The sequence below is a fragment of the Cnephaeus nilssonii genome (genome assembly GCF_951640355.1).
Source record: "Cnephaeus nilssonii genome assembly, chromosome: 20".
NCBI classification, from domain to species: Eukaryota; Metazoa; Chordata; class Mammalia; order Chiroptera; family Vespertilionidae; genus Cnephaeus; species Cnephaeus nilssonii.
The window spans coordinates 7,201,390-7,220,214 of NC_137091.1; the positions used below are offsets into that span (position 1 = coordinate 7,201,390).

General features: G+C 55.5%; 2 protein-coding genes across 3 annotated transcripts in view; one reads left to right on the top strand and one right to left on the bottom strand.

Annotated features, from left to right (window-relative positions):
- MYLK3 (myosin light chain kinase 3) overlaps positions 1–11,930 on the top strand; it is a 23,621-nt gene extending 11,691 nt beyond the window's left edge. The window contains 11 exon segments of the mRNA XM_079759742.1: positions 17–237; positions 415–520; positions 955–1,036; positions 1,038–1,049; positions 1,767–1,876; positions 2,778–2,919; positions 3,712–3,782; positions 4,313–4,441; positions 6,417–6,569; positions 6,672–6,804; positions 8,057–11,930. Coding sequence (XP_079615868.1) covers positions 17–237; positions 415–520; positions 955–1,036; positions 1,038–1,049; positions 1,767–1,876; positions 2,778–2,919; positions 3,712–3,782; positions 4,313–4,441; positions 6,417–6,569; positions 6,672–6,804; positions 8,057–8,116 — 1,219 coding nt within the window. The 3' untranslated portion in view covers positions 8,117–11,930.
- A 1,043-nt stretch (positions 11,931–12,973) lies between these two features.
- ORC6 (origin recognition complex subunit 6) lies at positions 12,974–18,750 on the bottom strand. Of its 2 annotated transcripts, none has more exons than XM_079759603.1 (7): positions 18,557–18,750; positions 17,177–17,306; positions 15,988–16,151; positions 15,441–15,530; positions 14,818–14,930; positions 14,071–14,139; positions 12,974–13,286 (listed from the first exon to the last, which is right to left on the bottom strand). In XM_079759603.1, the coding sequence occupies exons 1-7, from the start codon at positions 18,586–18,588 to the stop codon at positions 13,159–13,161; spliced, it is 726 nt and encodes a 241-aa protein (XP_079615729.1). In that variant the 5' UTR covers positions 18,589–18,750; the 3' UTR covers positions 12,974–13,158. The 2 variants fall into 2 exon arrangements, with proteins under 2 accessions (XP_079615729.1, XP_079615730.1); XM_079759604.1 differs by lacking the exon at positions 18,557–18,750 and adding an exon at positions 18,294–18,529.
- Positions 18,751–18,825: the final 75 nt, after the last annotated feature.

Below are 18,825 nucleotides of genomic sequence, written 5' to 3' on the forward strand. Positions count from 1 at the left end.
CAACGGGGGAGCAGAGGCCGAGGACGAGCCGGGATCTGCAGCCGGAGCCGCCCTGGGACGAGCGGGGGGGGCCCAGCGGGGGCTCGGGAAGAGGACGCTGGGGCCCCGGCCTGCAGCAGGACGCGGGCCCAGGAGCAGGCGGCCCGGAGCCCGAGAGGGACTGCACCCCCGGGGGCCTGGGTGCAGCCGAGGCAGGAAGGCCGCCCCAGGGAGCCGAGGCTGGCGGCCTGGTTCTGGGTAAGCCGGGCAGGTGCCCCACGTGAGTGGGTTTGGAGCGCCTCCTCCTGGGCCTCCCTGCAGCGTCCAGGGGGGATCCTGCGGGGTCTGGGGGAGCTGCCTGTTGGGGTCCCGGGGCTGGTGCGCAGCCATGAGGAGGGGGCCCTGGGGGCTCACAGGCTATTGTCTCCTGAGCAGATGACAGCCCGGCCCCGCCCGCCCCGTTCGAGCACCGGGTGGTGAGCCTGAAGGAGGCCGCGGCCGCGGCGGGCTATGCCGTGTGCCAGCACGAGGTCCTGGGCGGGTAGGTGGGCTCTGCGCTGAGGACGCGTTGATGGCGGGGCGGCGGCGGGAGCAGGGGGACGGGTGGGTCTCGGGCTGGGAGAGGCACAGTCCCCAGGGAGGGGTGAGGAGCCCCCTGGAGTGCGGGACGGAGAGGGGGACCGTGGGCCGGAGGCGGTGGGAGGGCCTCATGGGGGGGGGGGGGAAGAAGGAAGTCCTCCAGGGAAGCCGGCGGCGGTGTGGGGAGGGGGTGCTCCCTGGGGTGCAGGGCGGCCTGGGTGAAGCAGTTCTGGTCTAGGTTTTAGGGAGCCCATTGGAGTGGGCATGATGACATGGGTACCCCTGGGTGTGTGTGGAGGAGGGTGGGACCAGAAAACGGGGGCGGGGGCACAGGATGGCCCGCGGGCGGTGTGGGGGTGGAGCCTCGCGGGCGTTCAGCCCCTGTGTGGTCTGCAGGGGCCGGTTCGGCCAGGTCCACAGGTGCACGGAGCGGTCCACGGGCCTGGCGCTGGCAGCCAAGGTCATCAAAGTGAAGAGCAAACAAGGATCGGGTGAGGTGCCCCCTGCCCCCGCCCCCCACCCCCCACCCCCCCCCCCCCCCCCCCCCCCGCCCCGGCCAGGCGGCCTCTGGCCCAGGCTCAGGGCTCAGCACGGTCCTTCTCCGCCTCTGGGCCCCAGCTGCCCAGCCCCCTCCTGCTGAGCAGGAAACCCTCACCTTTCCTGTCTCCTTTGTCCCTTCCCCCGCCCCCCCCCCCCCCAATATACGTTTATTGATGTCAGAGATGAAGGGAGAGGGAGAGAGAGAGAAACATCAGTGATGAGAGAGAATCATGGATCGGCTGCCTCCTGCCGCCCCACACTGGGAATCCAGCCCGCAACCCGGGCACGTGCCCTTGACCAGGAGTGGAACCGTGACCTCCTGGTTCATAGGTTGACACTCAGCCCCTGCGCCCCTGTGGCTGGGCTGCCTCTTTTCCACGACTCCCACACCCCAGTTTGCGGCTCACCTGGCACCCTGGGCGACAGGGTCTTCCTGGACTTCTAGCTTTCCTCCTGGCCTCAGGCTCCTGCCTGTGAAATGGGCGGTCTGATAAAGGTCCCCCTATTGTAAGCACCCGGTTGGGTGGTGAGTGGAGGAGGCCTGTTGTGAGAGCAGGAAACAGGGTGTGGGGTGGGCACACGTGTGCCCATGTATGTGCCCTGGGAGGTGCCGCTGGCCCCTCTCCCTGACCTGTTTTTGGGAACTCCCCTCCTCTCCGCTCCGTAAGGAGGACGTGAAGAACGAGGTCGCCATCATGAACCAGCTGAGCCACGTGAACCTGATCCAGCTCTACGACGCCTTCGAGAGCAAGCACAGCTGCACGCTGGTCATGGAGTGGTGAGTCTGCGGCGGCGCTGGCAGCCCGGCTCGGCGCTGGGCCTGGAGCAGGGTGTCTGGGCAACGCTGCCCCCATCCCTCCCCCACCCCCCGGCCTGGGACACCCAGACACGTCGTCACCTCCTCTGCTTGACCTCCAGTCTGGGGCGTGGAGGACAAGGCCATTTGTCACAAAGCGGCCGTGAGCCTGACTCGACCTGTGATGTAGGCAGTTTGGCCGGCACAGGTTTTAGTAATTTTGATTTGGTCGGTAGCGGTTGGAAATTGGGAAATTTCACACTAAAACCTAGGTATACAGCTTTTCTTTTAAAATTGATTTTGGAGAGAGAGGGAGGAAGAGAGAGAGAGAAACATCTACGTGAGAGACATCGATCAGCTGCCTCCTGCACACTCCTTACTGGGGATGGAGCCCACAACCCCGAGCACGTGCCCTGACTGGGAATTGAACCGGCGACCTTTGGGTGCAAGGGACAGTGCCCAACCACCTGAGCCACACTGTCCAGGGCTCTGGCTGTTCTTGCAGATCCAGTGCCGCTGGGCCTGACCTCCAGCTGGAAAGGGGGCTGGTTTGCCCATTTGGGGTTTCTCGCCTGGAGCCACTCATGGGCCCCTGTAGGCAGATGAGTTTATAGCCCTGGCCTGTGGCGCTTCGGTAATGGTCCCCCTATTGTAAGCCCGATTGTGAGCCCGATTGTCCACATGGAGGAAACCCTGCTCCCCCGTGGCCACCACTTCCTTTTACACCTGCACCCTGGGCTGGGGCGGGGCCAGAGCAGAGGTCCCCACGAGACCCAGATGACAGGGCACCCTCGGGCTCACCCCCTGGGTTGGTGCTGAGGGCAGGCGAGGTCTCTCAGAGCCTCGCTCAGCCCGGTGCCCGCCTCTCCCTTTGCCCTGGCAGTGTGGACGGGGGAGAACTCTTTGACCGGATCACGGATGAGAAGTACCACCTGACCGAACTGGACGTGATCTTGTTCACCAAGCAGATCTGCGAGGGCGTGCACTACCTCCATCAGCACTACATCCTGCACCTGGACCTCAAGGTCAGGCTCCACCTGGGCGTGGTGGGTGGGCCCCGGGTTCCCACGCCTCTGCTGCTCCCTCGGCTCTGAGAGCTTTCACCTGGCTCCTTGCCACTCCTAGTTGTATCATCCATCATCTATCCATCCATCATCCATCATCATCCATCCATCCATCATCCATCATCCATTATCTATCTATCCATCATCCATCATCTATCCATTCATCCATCCATCATCCATCCATCCATTCATCCATCTACCTATCTATTCATCCATTATCCGTCCTTCCATCCATCATCCATCCATCCATCTATCCACCCATCACCCATCCATTCATCCATCCATCATCTATCTATTCATCATCCATCATCCATCATCCATCCACCCATCCATCCATCTATCCACCCATTACCCATCCATTCATCCATCTACCATCTATTTATCCATCATCCATCCACCCATCCATCCATCTATCCACCCATTACCTATCCATTCACCCATCTGCCATCTATGTATCCATCATACATTCATCCATCCATCCACCCATCCATCCACCCATCTATCCATCCATCATGTATCCACCCATTACCCTTCTTTCCTCCCTCCCTCCCTCCCTCCCTCCCTCCCTCCCTCCCTCCCTTCCTTCCTTCCTTCCTTCCTTCCTTCCTTCCTTCCTTCCTCCCTGTAGGGCTGCCCTGAGCCATTCATTTCCCTGGGAGGCTGGGAAGCTGAGGCCTCTTGACAAATAAGTGAGGGAGCTGCCGACCTTCTTAGCTGTGATTGGCCCTAAGCAGACTTCCCTTTCTCTCCCAGCCGGAGAACATCCTGTGTGTCAACCAGACAGGACACCAAATAAAGATCATTGACTTTGGGCTGGCCAGAAGGTAAGGGTGTATGTGGGCACTTAGAACCCGCTGGGACTCTTTCTGGCTCTCTTGGGCACGGGTACCCACAACTCAGCCAATTTTTGATTTTTACATTTTTTAAAAATTGACACTTTACTTTTTAGAGCAGTTTTAACATCACAGAAAGATTGAGGGGCAGAAACAGGTTTCCCATAGACACCCTGCCCCCCCCCCCCCCCCATAAACCCACACGACAAAGGCACCCGGTCCAGCCACAGCGCACCCAGCATGGAGCCAGCCCCCACCCAGCCTGGCTGCCTGCTGAATTCATCTTCTCTCCCCTTGCCTGGCGAAGGCCTAGAGCGGGGGTGGGGGTGGGGGGGGGGAGGGAAGGGGGAGTGGCTGTGGTTTCGGGTTCTCTCTGGGGACCCAGGAAAGCCCGAGGTTGGGCCTGGGGAGTGAGGCTTCCCTAGGAAAACCCACGTGTGGGGCATGTGGGGTCCGGCAATGCCTGGCCCGCAGCCTCCGCATCTACCTGAGCGGACCCCACCTCCTCTCCCCCATCCCAGGTACAAGCCGCGGGAGAAGCTGAAGGTGAACTTTGGCACGCCCGAGTTCCTGGCCCCCGAAGTTGTCAACTACGAGTTCGTCTCATTCCCCACGGACATGTGGAGTGTGGGCGTCATCACCTACATGCTGTGAGTGCGGGGGGACGGGGCGGGGGGCGGGGGGGTGGCTGTCCTAGCACGGTGTCCTCAGAGGCAGCAGAAGCTCGGGTGAGTCGGCACCAGGAGGCGTGAGCAGGAGACGCCGGGGGAGTGGTAGGCAGGAGGGAGGCAGCGTGAGCGGGTTATGTTCCCCGTGGGCCACGCTTTACTCCCTGAGGAGGCACCTGTCATGCACACCAAGCATGTCAAACTCAAAGGCTAACACGGGCCAAATAAACGAGGCATGCGGCCCGCGGGCCGAGAGTTTGACATGCTTGATGTACACACTTCCTCAGAGTTATTCCATCCAGGGGTGGGGGTAATTATTCAGCAACTCTTTTTATTTTTTTAGTTGTTTTTGTTGTTTTAAATATATTTCTTTACTGATTTCAGAGAGGAAGGGAGAGGGAGAGAGAGAGATAGAAACATCAATGATAGGAGAGAATCATTGATTGGCTGCCTCCTGCACACGCCCTACTGGGGATCGAGCCCACAACCCGGGCATGTGCCCTTGGCCGGAATCGAATCTGGGACCCTTCAGTCTGCAGGCCGACGCTCTATCTCCTTGTCAAACCAGCCAGGGCTGTTGTTGTTGTTGTTAATCCTCACCCAAGGATATTTTTTTCCATTGATTTTTAGAGAGAAAGAGAGGGAAGGAGGGAGGGAGGGAGGGAGAGCAGAAACCTCAACGTGAGAGAGACATTGATTGGTCCAGACCACGGCCAAGGCCAGAATCGAGCCTGTAACCCAGATATGTGCCCTTGGCCGGGAATGGAACCTGCAACCCTTTGGTGTGTGGGCAGATGCTCTAACCATTGAGCACACTGGCCAGGGCTATTCACCAACTTGTATCAGTTATGGCTTGTGGGCTGATCCCAGGGGCCTGAATTCCTGAAACTTCTGGATACACTGGGTTGAAAGCTCTCTCCCAAGAAAAGGCAGGTGGACTGTGTAGGTGGGCAGGAGTGCAGTGAGGGGGGTGGGGCGGGACCCGCCCCTCCCAGGGCTCCCAGGCAGGGTCGGGCTGGGCTGGGAGATCGGTCTCAGACTAAACAGCCTCCTCTGTGGGACTCCCCTCGGCCGTTTCCTGGCCCAGGGAGTCATGCTTTGCTCCCGTGTCATCATTATGGCAGGACTAGGACTGTGTCCCCACACTGTGTGCTGTGCCAGGCAGGGACGTTTGAGGCCCCAGGCCGGCCCATAGGAGTGCCCTGTCTCTCTGCCTTTGCTCCCGAGGCCTGGGGAGTATCTGAACCCCTCTGGCTGTCTCAGAGACATGCTGTTTATTTTTACTTAAAAAAAAATATATATTTTTATTGACTTCAGAGGGGAAGTGGGAGGGAGAGAGAGAAACATCAATGATGAGAATCATTCATCAGCTGCCTCCTGCACGCCCCCTACTGGGGATTGAGCCCGAAACCTGGACACGTGCCCTTGACTGGAATCGAACCCGAGACCCTTCAGTCCCCAGGCTGATGCTCTATCCACTGAGCCAAACCGGCTAGCGTTATTTATTCTTTTCAAATATGTTTTTATTCATTTTTAGAGAGAGGGGAAGGGAGAAGGATATATAGAGAGAAACATCATCGATTAGCTGCCTCCTGCAGGCCCCCCACTGGGGATTGAGCCCCGCAACCCGGGCATGTGCCCCGACCAGGAATCCAACTGGGGACCTCTTGGTTCCTGGGTCCATGTTCAGCCCCTGAGCCTCCCGGCCGGACATGGGAGATGCTGAGCTGCTTCAGTTAAACCAACACGCACGTGGTGAGAGGACGCATTGGGCGGGCCCGGCCTGCTCCCCACTTCAGGGTGAGGGACCCGAGCTGACGGGCTGTTTCTCTGTGGCGCCTCTCGGATCCAGCTGGTTCCGGCTGGTTCTGCGTGAACCTCACAGGACCGTCTCTGTCCCGTCGCCGCGTGGGCAGACGTGGCCTCCGCATACCCACGGTCCCCTCTCTCCTCGCAGACTCAGCGGCCTGTCGCCGTTCCTCGGGGAAACGGACGCCGAGACCATGAACTTCATCGTGAACTGCTGCTGGGACTTCGAGGCGGACACCTTCGAGGGGCTGTCGGAGGACGCCAAGGACTTCGTGTCCCAGCTGCTGGTCAAGGAGAAGAGGTACCTTAGTGGCCCGTCGCGCGCATGAGGCCTTCTGACGTGACAGCACCCGCTGACCGCTGACCGCTGACCGCTGACCGCTGATGCTGTTTGCTTCCGCAGCTGCAGGATGAGCGCCACCCAGTGCCTGAAACACGCGTGGCTGAGCGACCTGCCCGCCAAGGCATCCCGGGCCCAAGTGCGCCTCAGGTCCCAGCTCCTGCTGCAGAAGTACCTGGCTCAGCGCAAGTGGAAGGTGCCTTTCCTCTGCCTCTTTTTTTTTTTTTTTTTAATATTTTTATTGATTTCAGAGAGGAAGGGAGAGAGGCTAGAAACATCAATGATGAGAGAGAACCATTGCTCGCTGCCTCCTGAACGCCCCACGCTAGGGATGGAGCCCACAGCCCGAGCCTGTGCCCTGACTGGGAGTTGAACCGTGACCTCCTGGTTCATAGGTTGGGGCTCAACCACTGCGCCACACCGGCCGGGCTCCAGGTCCATATGGATTCAAAATAGATTGTTTAACGAAAAACAACAACAACCCTCTTACATCCAAACGGTTCGTTTCGGGAAAGAAATGCCAGAGACCCCAATGACTGGGCATAGGAGTGGCATTGAGTCCGCAGTACGTGGGCATTGGAGGTGACAGAAGGAGGCCGGAGCACAGTGCTCAGAGCACACGGCAGCGGAGGCCCCGGATTCGCCACGTGTCACGGGGGCGGGAAAGCTCCAACCAAAGTTTGGTGACTTTGTTGACAACAGAGCTCTTTGGTACCAGGACGTGAAATCTCTTAGAAACCTCTGTTGCGCAGGACAGGGGCTTTCCAACAGTTCGATACCAACTCAGATCCTTGTTAAAAAAACCACAAAAACACAAAAAGAGCCTGGCTGGCGTGACTCCGTGGTTGAGCATCGACCTATGAACCAGGGGGTCAGGGTTTGCTTCCCAGTCAGGGCACAGGCCCAGGTTGCGGGCTTGAGCCCCAGTGGGGGGCGTACAGGAGGCAGCCAATCAATGGTCCTCATCATTGATGTTTCTCTCTTTCCCTCTCCCTTCCTCCCTGAAATCAATAAAAATATCTTTAAAAACAAAACAAAAAACAAACAAATAAACAAAAACAGAAAGAAAGCGCGTTAGCCCGGGAAGGAGCGAGCAGTCCCGTCCTCACACCCGAAACGAAAGGTCACATTTGCTTCCCAGATGGACGTGCTCCGGCGTTTCCTCTGACGTTTGGTTTCACTCCAAAAGTTCTGGTCCGCAACCCACTTGATTTCAGGACCCCTGGTGGGCTCCGTTTTGGGGATAGCACGTGATCTCACTTCCTCCTTGCTCCAGTTGGCCCCTGAAAGTCATGTGACCGGTCTCCTTTCTGTTCGCTGGAATCTTGTTTTCGGTGATCAGTTTTAAAGAGCCCACGTGCCTCACTTGCGTAAGTCCTTGCATTGTTTTCCTTAAATCAACGGGTCTAAATACGCTTCTTTCCTCTTTTCTCTTTCCTTGTCTCAAGAAACACTTCCACGTGGTGACGGCTGCCAACAGGCTCAGGAAATTTCCCACTTGCCCCTAATCCTGGACCGGACGCCACTGCTCCCTGGGCCCAGCCGTGACGGAGGCCCGTGGTGACGCCTGGAGGTGTAGGTACCCCGGCCTTTGGCTCAGACGGATGCCACGAACTGTCAGAGAGGTTCTGGCCGGCGCCTTCCTGTGGGCAGGACTGTCTGGCTGCCGGAGGAGCCCGCTGGTGTGAAATGCTGTGTCCACTCGTCAGGTGCACCCGCTTTCGGGGGCGCATGTGGCGTGCTGTCCGTGGGTAGGAGAGCTACGTGCACGTGGCGGATGGGACTGCGGAGCACGGCCTGATTCAGGGACTCGGACTCGTGCAGGGGCCGGCAGTCTGCAGATCTCCCTCGGCACGGGAAGTCCTGCCGCTCCGATTCCCCGGGGCTGGGCCACGTTGTACTTACTGTCCGACCCGCTCTGTGTGCAGCCACGTGATTTAGGGCGGGATCCTCTAACGTGTTTTACCTTGTGCGCCCTTTGGAGAATGGAAACCTGCACCTTTGATAGTCTTTGAGATTTGGAAATATACTGACCGTCGTGGCTGAAAGAGCACAAGGGTCAATTGGAATGCGCTTATATATTTTTATTGATTTTAGAGAGAGAGGGAGTGGAATAGAGTAACATCAATTGGCTGTCCCTCGTCGGTTTGGCTCAGTGGATAGAGCATCAGCCCTCGGACTGAAGGGTCCCCGGTTCGATCCCCGTCAAAGGGCATGTACCTTGGTTGCAAGTTCAGTCCCCATCCCTGGTCAAGCCGCACGCAGGAGACAACCAATAGATGTGTTTTTCTCACCTCGATGTTTCTCTGTCTCGCTCTCTCCCTTCCACTCTCTCTAAAAATCAGTGGAAAAATATCCTCAGGTGAGAACTAACAATAAAATAAAATAAAATATAATAACAATAATAAAAAGAAACGTCAGTTGGCTGCCTCCTGCATGCCCCCTACAGGGGATTGAGCCCACAGCCCGGGCATGTGTTTGACTGGGTATTGAACCGGTGACCTCTTAGTTCATGGGTTGATGGTCAATCACGGAACCACAGGGGCGGGTTTGAATGTGCTTTTAAATTCTCTGCCCCCCTCCTTCCTCTCCCGTTCTGCCCTGTGCTGACCTCTGCCATCTCCCTCCTGACGCCCACCCCTCGGGTTTGAAGCGGGGGCCTGGAGGCTGGTGCGTGTGTGGGAGAGGAGAATGCAGTCCCGTTGCGCTGTGGAGAGAAGCGAAGGCACATGTTTAACCGGCTTAGGGAGCGATAAACAGGAGTACACTGTTACCCAAAGCAAACAGTCCTTTTGCCTTCCTCCCTTCTAACCTGACGGTGCTGTTCCCACGCCCTCTCAGGGCAGCGGTTTCCGCTGGAGGCGTTGCTGTGAGTTGCTAATTAGCCAAGCAAGTTTCACAGCCTTTGAGGGTTTTTGTCCAGGTAGACTTGTTTTCGGCAGAAGACGTGGGCGTGGGGAGGGGTCACACTCAAGGGGCCTGGTCTGGGAACTAAGGTTTCTAAGGCCAGCATGTCCAGGCCTGCTGCACACTGGCCCGCTGGCCCCAGGGTGACCGTCGGAAGAGGAGACCTGCCTCGCATGACACAGGAGCAGGGACTTACCTGGTCAAGTGCTGGATTTTGAAGCAGCAGGTACCTCTCTGAGAACTGTTGTTCCGAGGGCAGCCTGCAGAGGGTGCTCTAGAGCACACCTTTTAGTGCTAGTGGGTCTGGGTCCTCCAGCCCCTGGGCCGTCAGCTTCTTGGCGATGCTCCGAATCTTGTCTCCAGAAAACCGCACTGAGTTCCCTGGATCTACAGCAGCAAAGTCTCCCAGAAATTTAACACGAGCCACATCCTTAACAGAGACATTTCTAACAGCTCCTTTCAGAGGGAAAACCCGGGGAAAGGAGTTTTAGTGATTTATCGAACACAACACATCAAAAGTGTTACTTCGGTGTGTAGTCAACAGAAACATGATTACTGAGGCCCTGCAGATTATTTTTTTCCTACGAAGTCTCCACAGTCCTGTGCATGGGTCACACTTAAACACATTTCTGTTCCAGGCTGGCTTTTCATCAGACCTCCTGGATTTGTGTTTAGATTTCATACTCACTGTGGAAACAGACTCAAGTTGTGTGACATATCTTAAACACTGCCTCATCATTGAATTAAGTATCCAGTTTGACATTTAATTAAAATAAAGTTAGAAATTTTCTGTAGTTGTATTAGCTAATTTTAAGTGCTTAATAGCCACATGTGGTTAGTGGCTTCTGTATCGGACAGGGCAGGTAGAGAATCTTTTATCTACCAAATTTTATTTTTTCTCCCATATGCTGTTATTTTAAAAATATATATATTGTTTATTGATTTGAGAGAGGGAGAGGGATACAGATAAAAACATCAATCGGCTGCCTCCTGCACGCCCCCTAGTGGGGATCAAGCCTGCAGCTCAGGGATGTGCTCTGACCAGGAATCAAACCGGTGACCTCTTGGTTCAGGGGTCGTAGCCCAACCTCTGAGCCAGGGGCTGGACTGCTGTTATTTTTAACCAAGAGAAACAGTTCCTCTCCAGAGTCCCCTTGAAGCTCACACCAGTGAGAGGGGTGGATTGTCGGCTCCCTTACCTGACGTTCTAAAGCCTTTACGAAGCTTTAATTTTCCTGGATTATTTTTAGTTCTCTACTTGGTTGGTGAGTGCTTAGCTGACAATTTTTTTAGATCACACCTGTGCCAGTACCAACCGTTTCCCACAGGACTTTTCCATTTGAACGGAGTCACTGGGAACTGCTGGTCAGAGAAACTCGAAGGCACGGAGGAGCCACTTCACCCAGCCGCCCCGGGAGGGCGCGGGAAACGAATTTTCCCACGTTTGATGGATATGTGCCCAAATCAAAGTCCTGCCCATATGTTCACCCAGTGATTCCACTTCCAGAAATGTCTCCCTCAGCAAAACCTGAACCCTTGGACAGAGATTTATGCAAATTGCTTATTCTAACATTTGCTAGTGGCCCGAGGAAAACCACTCACATGTACCTATCGGTATGGGTTTATTAACTAAAATTTCCCACGTCCACACAGGGAACACCCTGTGGCTGTTAGATCTATACAGATGGCCTTCCACGGAGCATACCTGTGGCACCATCCCACGGTGGACAGACACGCGTGCCCGTGCATTAACACTTTCTAGGGTATGCAAGAAACCCAACAACGGGTGATGGGGGGAGGGGAATCCCACTTTTTATCATTTTTTCAAAGTAATGAGCATGTATTGCTTTTATTATTAAACATTAGCTACCCCATTGTCAAGTGTGGGCCTTGTTTTGACCCCGATTGGAGCAAATAAAAAGGTATTGTAGAGACATCCGGGGAAATGTGATTCTAAATTGCGAATCTGAAGATTGAATTTAATTGGGTGAGGCGTGGGGGCCACGAGGCTGGTTATGCTGCAGGTTAGGTGACTTCGGGAAAAGGGTGTCTAGGTAAGAGGCAAGTTCTGAGTTGCGTCGGGGTGATCAGTTCGTGGGTGCTTTACACTTCCTCTTCACTGTTAAGGATCTTTGAAAACTTTCATGACCAAGTTTTAGAAAATCAGTTAAATCAGGAGGAGCTGTAAAAGAGCTGAGCTTCCCAAGTCTTTACACAGGAGTGGACAGACGGAGTGCGTGTACGCTTCCCTCACCGGGGGCGTGCCTGGGAGAGGTCGCTGCAGGGAGAATTCCTGCCCTAGGAGGGCACCTGGACAAGGTTGCTTTGAGGCAAATTTAAGACGTAACCAAGTACCTCCTGTGATCCTCATAATCAAAGTAATTACCACCATGTACTAAAAACTTACTGATTTCAGAGAAGGGAGAGGGAGAGAAACATCAATGAAGAGAATCATTTATCTGTCCTGGCCCATTTGGCTCAGTGGGTAGTGTCCACGTGTGGACTGAAGGGTCCTGGTTTGATTCCCGGTCAGGGCACATGCCTGGGTTGTGGGCTTGATCTCCAGAAGGGGGCGTGCAGGAGGCAGCCGATCCATGATTCTCTCTCATCATCGATGTTTCTGTCTCTCTCTCTCCCTTCCTCTCTGAAATCAATAATATATTTGAAAAAGAAAACAAAACATTTATCAGCTGCTTCCTGTACTGGGCATCAAACCCACAACTCGAGGATGGGCCCTGACCGGGAATTGAACCGTGACCTCCTGGTTCATACGTCGCCACTCAATCACTGAGCCACACCAGCCAGACCTCCGGGTCTTAACTTTAGTTAAAGTCATGTCTGGTGTGATAACTGAGAGCCCATAGCAACTAACCTATCTTCATAGAGGCCCTTTCCCTTGTGGTTTAAAGAAAGGGGTATTTAATAAGGTTATGTTTTTCAGTATGTGGGTAACAAAGGAAATAAACTTTGGCCCATTGGATTTTTCATTGTGGTGGGAATGTGTAATGCGTTAGGGGAGAGCACTGTTTCTCCATTGTAATATTTACTAACTCCTCCCTCACAGCAGGCCCTGCGCTAGATGCTTCACGCTTCTCCAAGTGAGCAGACACCGAGTTTGGTCACGGTTTCACGGGGGCGTGGCGGAGGCGGGTGCAGCCCAGGCAGCCTGATGCCGAGTCGGCTCAGCGTCCCGCCTCCCCGGCTGCTTTCCTGCCACAGTGGACAGCAAGGGCCCCCACTGATGATAAAGGCAACGTGAATACACATAAAAGTAGTATTTATTAACTTGGGCTGTACATAGATTGATTTAGTCAATCCAAGAAACGAGACAAAAACTTAAGTAAAACCTGTAACCATCCGGCCTGAGTTTTATCAGCCAGAAGAGGAGACTTGAGAGAAGCGGCTCCAGTTCCCTGTGCAGGGTGAGCCGGGGGGGGCGGGGGGAGCCACGGCCGTGCCAACGGGGGCTGTGGCTGAGCTGCTGCACGTACTGCCCACCCCAGGGGCCGGCCTGCTGCCCAGTGCTGGGGCCGCGCTGCTGAGGCACGGTCGTAGCGTCCTTGTCATAAAGTGAAACAGCTCCCCGGAGCACTCGCCCCTTTGCTGGCGCAGGTGCGCGGCACACGCGGTCAGCACGCGGCACTCACTCCGCCCCAGCCTCCTGTGCTCTGGCAGCATTTTCCAGAATCTTCCTTTTCCACTCTTCGTAATCCAGTGCCGGGTCTTCACTGCTTGGCGGTTTAGGTGGGCCCTCTTCCACCTTCTCCACTTCTGCGAGAAAATTACCAACGTGTTTCAGTCTCATGTTTACAAATGACCTAAGAAGAAAGAAGCTTCTTTCACGTGTCCACTAACTGTAGGGACACAGGGAATGTGACCCTAACTGGAACGTGACCCTAACTGGAGTGTGACGCTAACTGGAACGTGACCCTAACTGGAGTGTGACCCTAACTGGAACGTGACGCTAACTGGAACGTGACGCTAACTGGAACGTGACCCTAACTGGAGTGTGACCCTAACTGGAACGTGACGCTAACTGGAACGTGACCCTAACTGGAGTGTGACCCTAACTGGAACGTGACGCTAACTGGAACATGACCCTAACTGGAGTGTGACCCTAACTGGAACGTGACGCTAACTGGAACGTGACGCTAACTGGAACGTGACCCTAACTGAAATGCAAGTGGAGGCAGCGGCTCACACATCTAATTTTTGCTCTTACACTCCAAGCGTCCCAGACACCCTGACAGCAGGTGACACTCGCCACTCACTCCCCTTGTGCCTGGCAGGCACCGAAGCCGCACCGCCTCCTTCAACCCGCACGGCAATGCTAGGGAGTGGGGGCCAATACTAACGACCTCCATCGCTTTGAAATGGAGGCTCTCAGAAATTAAGGGACACCCCCAAACCGCAGCCAGGCGGCGGCAAGGCCCGACTGGAGGCCACGCAGTCCGGCAGCAGCTGTGCCCTTGGACCCGATGCCCGTTAAGGAGGTAACAGAGCAGCGGGGCGCTCGCTGCAGTAAACCCCATCCGCGGGAGTTAGTGCGCCTTACCCGTTCCCGGAGCTTCATCCGCTGTCTTCTGTTTCTTCCACGGCGGGGAACCAGAATCTCGAGGCTCTCCTTTAAGAAACGAGAAGTGTCATCAGGTTAATTTTTCTCCTATTCTCAACGTTAGTATTTGGGCATATTAAAAAAAAAAATTTCTTAATGTTTTTATTGATTTCAGAGAGGAAGGAAGTGGGAGAGATAGAAGCATCAATGGTGAGAGAGAATCATGGATTGGCTGCCCCCTACTGGGGATGCAGCCCGCAAACCAGGCATGTGCCCTGACCGGGAATTGAACTCGCAACCTCCTGGTTCATAGGTCGATGCTCAACCACTGAGAAACACTGACCAGGTATGGGCACTTTTTGGATGACAAATAAAAACCAGATTCCTCAATTGATCAACGACCAGGAGCAGGGAGGAGGCAGCGAGCTTGCCCTGGTCTCTTCTCGGCTTCTCGTCAGACCTGCGAGCCCCTGCTCTTCCAGCTCGAGTATGCGAGGCCGGCCGCCAACATGAAGCACATGCATAGAGTCCACTTACAGGTGGACTCAGAGAATCACGGGCTTTTAAAAACTTAAGCTACTTTAATTGAACAACAGAATAAAACAACTTCCTCACTGAAATGTATCTGGTGCACAGTAAACACTGAATTCAGAAGCAGCCGCTTTGCAAGTTTGAAAATCCTGGCCTTTGACCGGCAGGTTTACATTTTTACACGACACGTTCTCGAGCCACGGAATTGGTACTCACGGTCTATCTGCTGCCCGATCTTCTCTAACTGTTTACACAGCCGATCAAAGATGGCTTTCTTCACGCCCGACGTGGCTACCATTTTGTTTTTATCCACCTTTAGCTTTAAAATCCTACGAAGGAATTCGATAAATTATTGTTCTGCAGAACCACACAGTTGTTTGGTTTAAGACAGTGGTTCTCAACCTTTCTAATGCCACGACCCTTTAATACAGTTCCTCATGTTGTGGTGACCCCCAACCATAAAATTATTTTCGTTACTACTTCATAACTGTAATTTTGCTACTGTTAATGTAAAACACAGATATTTACATTACGATTCATTAACAGTAGCAAAATTACAGTTATGAAGTAGCAACGAAAATAATTTTATGGTTGGGGGTCACCACAACATGAGGAACTGTATTAAAGGGTCGTGGCATTAGAAAGGTTGAGAACCACTGGTTTAAGATATTTTTAAACTATAAATATATATTTTTTTATTGACTTCAGAGAGGATTTCCAGCCCGCAACCTGGGCATGTGCTCTGACTGGGAATTGAACCGTGACCTCCTGGTTCGTAGATTAACGTTCAACCCTGAGCCCCACCTGCCGGGCTTTTCTGGATGTGCAGACACACTTACTTGCACGCTGTGAGCAGCGCGGCAGTGGTGAACAGCGGCCTGGACAAGTCGAGATCTGCTTGTTGTGTCTGTGGAAGGCTGGACTCGTAGCTGAGGGAGAGCAGCGTGTGCAGAATCCTCGTTAGAAAACAGTATTGCGAGCCATAGCCGGTTTGGCTCAGTGGATAGAGCGTCGGCCTGCGGACTGAAAGGTCCCAGGTTCGATTCCGGTCAAGGGCATGTACCTTGGTTGCAGGCACATCCCCAGTAGGGGGTGTACAGGAGGCAGCTGATTAATGTTTCTCTCTTATCGATGTTTCTAACTCTCTCTCCCTCTCCCTTCCTCTCTGTAAAAAAATTAATAAAATATATTAAAAAAGAAAATAGTATCGCGAGGGGAATGGAGATGCCAATCAGATGTAAAGGCTATTTAAATGTGTGCGATACGCATTCTGTCACTTCAGCTTCCTTGTGACTTTTTAGCACCGAGAGGTTCGTGAACAGAACACTGCACCATTCTGCTTTATGACCAGCATTAATCTTCAGTCCAGGTCCTTACACCTCGTACCTTTGCAGCGTCTGCGCAGCCAGGTTCACGGCCTCCGTGCAGCTGAACTGGACGGCCAGGTCTTGTATCCCGATACTTGAGTTCAGGCCCAGCAAGCACTCGAAAGACTTGAGACAGCTCTGGTACGTCTTCTTGTTCACACCGGCAAGTTTAGCTACATAAGCCTTCGAAAGGGAAGCACACACAAACCCTAAGTCCTACACACGAGTGGGCCCCTGTCGGGAGAGCTAAGCGGGGCTCTCGAGGCGCTCCACCTCAGAGAGGCAGCCAGGGACACGCAGACACTACGGCTGAGCGGCAGGAGCACAGCAGGTGCAAGTACCATCGCCCATTTTTCAACAAAGCTGCTCATGTGCAAGTCACCGGGACAAGGAGGGGAGTGTGGGGAGGGAAGGGGAGGGGAGTGTGGAGGGACAGGGAGAGAAGAGGGGAACCGGGAGAGGAACCAGCTCTGCCTGGGGGAGTCCTCACAAAGGGGGTCACAGCAAGGCAGCCTTGGAGGTCCAACAGGAGCCTGCCAGAGGGCGTTCCCACGGAAAGAAGCTGTTGCATGTACACAGCCTTAAGCCATTCAAGTGCCTGGTCTGTTGGGGGAACTGTGTAGCTTGGAGTCTGTTCCAGAGAAGCGGTGAGTCTGATGGTGACGGGGAGCTGACCCCCGGGGAGCCAGGGTGTGTTTACTAGTACTGCCTCCGTTTAACAAGCGCGTCCTTATGCGACGGCACTGCGTTCAGTGCGTTTCACACAGGATACGGTGTAATCCTCGCAACATCCAGTGAGATGGGTATTCTTACCCCCACTTCACGGGTGAGGAAACTGGAGGCTCCCGGAGCTAGAAACAGGTGGGGCCAAGATCTGGCCTCAACCCTGACTCCCCGATTCCCCGGCCTGTGCCCCCAACCACTGTGATACTGAAGGAAAGACACACCTGGGCTTCAAGGAATGTGCTTGAGGAGGACGCTGGCCGAAGCAGGGGAGGTGGCCTTGATGAAGAAAGGCGGGGCCAGGGAAATTAGATAATGAAGAGAATGTTGCAAAAAAAATTTTTTCCCCTCCAGCTTGATAAAATGGTTTTAAAGTTCATCTTGAATAGTCAGGAAAACTCTAAAACACAAGAGTTTTGATGGGGTCCGGGACCACCCGAAGGTGAGATGTGTGATAGTTGAGACCTTCAGTGGGCCCTGCTTACCCTGTCCAAGGGGCAGCTCCTACAGGAGGCCGCCAGGTCCAGGCACATGACCGCGCTCCTGGTCTCGGTGGTGTGCGCAGACAGGCCCCCGCACTTCACCCGGGACAGCCGCAGGTACTCCTCCGCTTTCCTGGGTACAAGGGCAACACCATCCCTGAAACTCTGCTCCGGTGGTTTGTCCAACACCTGGGCAAACAATGCGTGCAGCCTGGCGGGCTTGAGCCTGAGCCTATTCCCTATGCAAGTTTACGTGGGGCCGGGCAGCACATCCCTTGGGGAGGACGCGGGGCTCCGACTCCAGACATCACTGTGCTCAAGTACCGCTTGCAGGCAAAAGCAAGCTCTCCAATCCCTCCAAAAACGGCCCTTCTGTCTTCCTTACGTTCCCGGAACAAGCATGCACCACCCGGCAGGCCAGACCGCATCTCCTTCCCGACCCCTTCCTCCAGATCGGCGGCTCTCAAACCTGAACACCCAAGGCAGAGGCTGGGTCTCCTCCCCAGCGACTCTGATCGGTGGGCGTGGGGTGGCACCAACAACTTGCTTTTCTAACCAGTGTCAAGATGACACCGATGCCGCTGGTGCCGGAACCGCCCTGGAGAGCCACTGTTGTGGATGACAACCGAATTCGAGAGGTCTCGCTCCAAATCCGCCCTCCCGCCTCCGCCTGCCCGCCCCGTCCGGGTCCGCTGTCCACGCTGTAGCCACTGGCCTCCCGTCTAACCCTGGATCCTGCCGGGCCCTTCCCATCTCAGCGCACAGGACACCCACCCCCGGCCCCGGCCCCGGGCCCCGTGGTCCGGCCGGCACCCTGCTTTGTTTCGCACGTAGTTCCTGCCAACACCGAGACCTCCGTGGGGCCTGTGCCCCGTCGGTCCGCTTCGCCGTTGCAAACAGACCCCCAAGAAGCACGTGAGGAACGACCGAAGTTCTCCGACTCTCGCCCTCCCCGCCCCCCGCCGCCGCGCACCCCAGGGAGCCAGTAGCTCCCGGGGGAGTCCATAGTGGCCCCTGGACTCCTCCTCCAGGACGGCTGCCGGCCTAAATCCTGCGGGAAAGGGGCGCGGCTCGCCTGGGGAGGGACCCGGGCCGCTGCGGCGTGCGCGGCCGGACTCACCTCAGGACATCGGGCTCGGAGATGCCCAGGCGCCGCGCTAAACGGGGGATCAGCCCGGACTCCATGGCACCAACGAGAGGACCCGCGCGCACAGCTCCGAGGAGACGAAACCCGCGCGCAGACGCCGCGCCCGCCAGTGGCGGCCAGGCCCCACCCTCCTGCTGCACCCCGATTGGTTGGGACGGAACGTGAAACCGCCCCGTCCACCAATCTTGGCCTTCCTTCTGCGCACGCGCGTGCCGATTGCACGCGCCAAAGCATACCGACGTGGACTAGCGGCTCCCACTCCTTCCATTCCTCCATTCTTCACAAACTCCAGAAAGGCTCCCTTTCCCTCTGGCTTTCTCCTTCCTGGCTCCGAGCGAGTCCCCGCCTCTCCGCCCCGCCCCGCCCTCTCCCACACCGTGAACAGACTGGCTGGCGCCTCGGTCCGTCAACCCAGTACTCTGGGGCAAGGGCCAATAAATACGCGAGACTTAGGCTCCTAGAAGCGGACCAATCGAGGGGCCTCCTGAAGGCTCGAGGGCGGGGC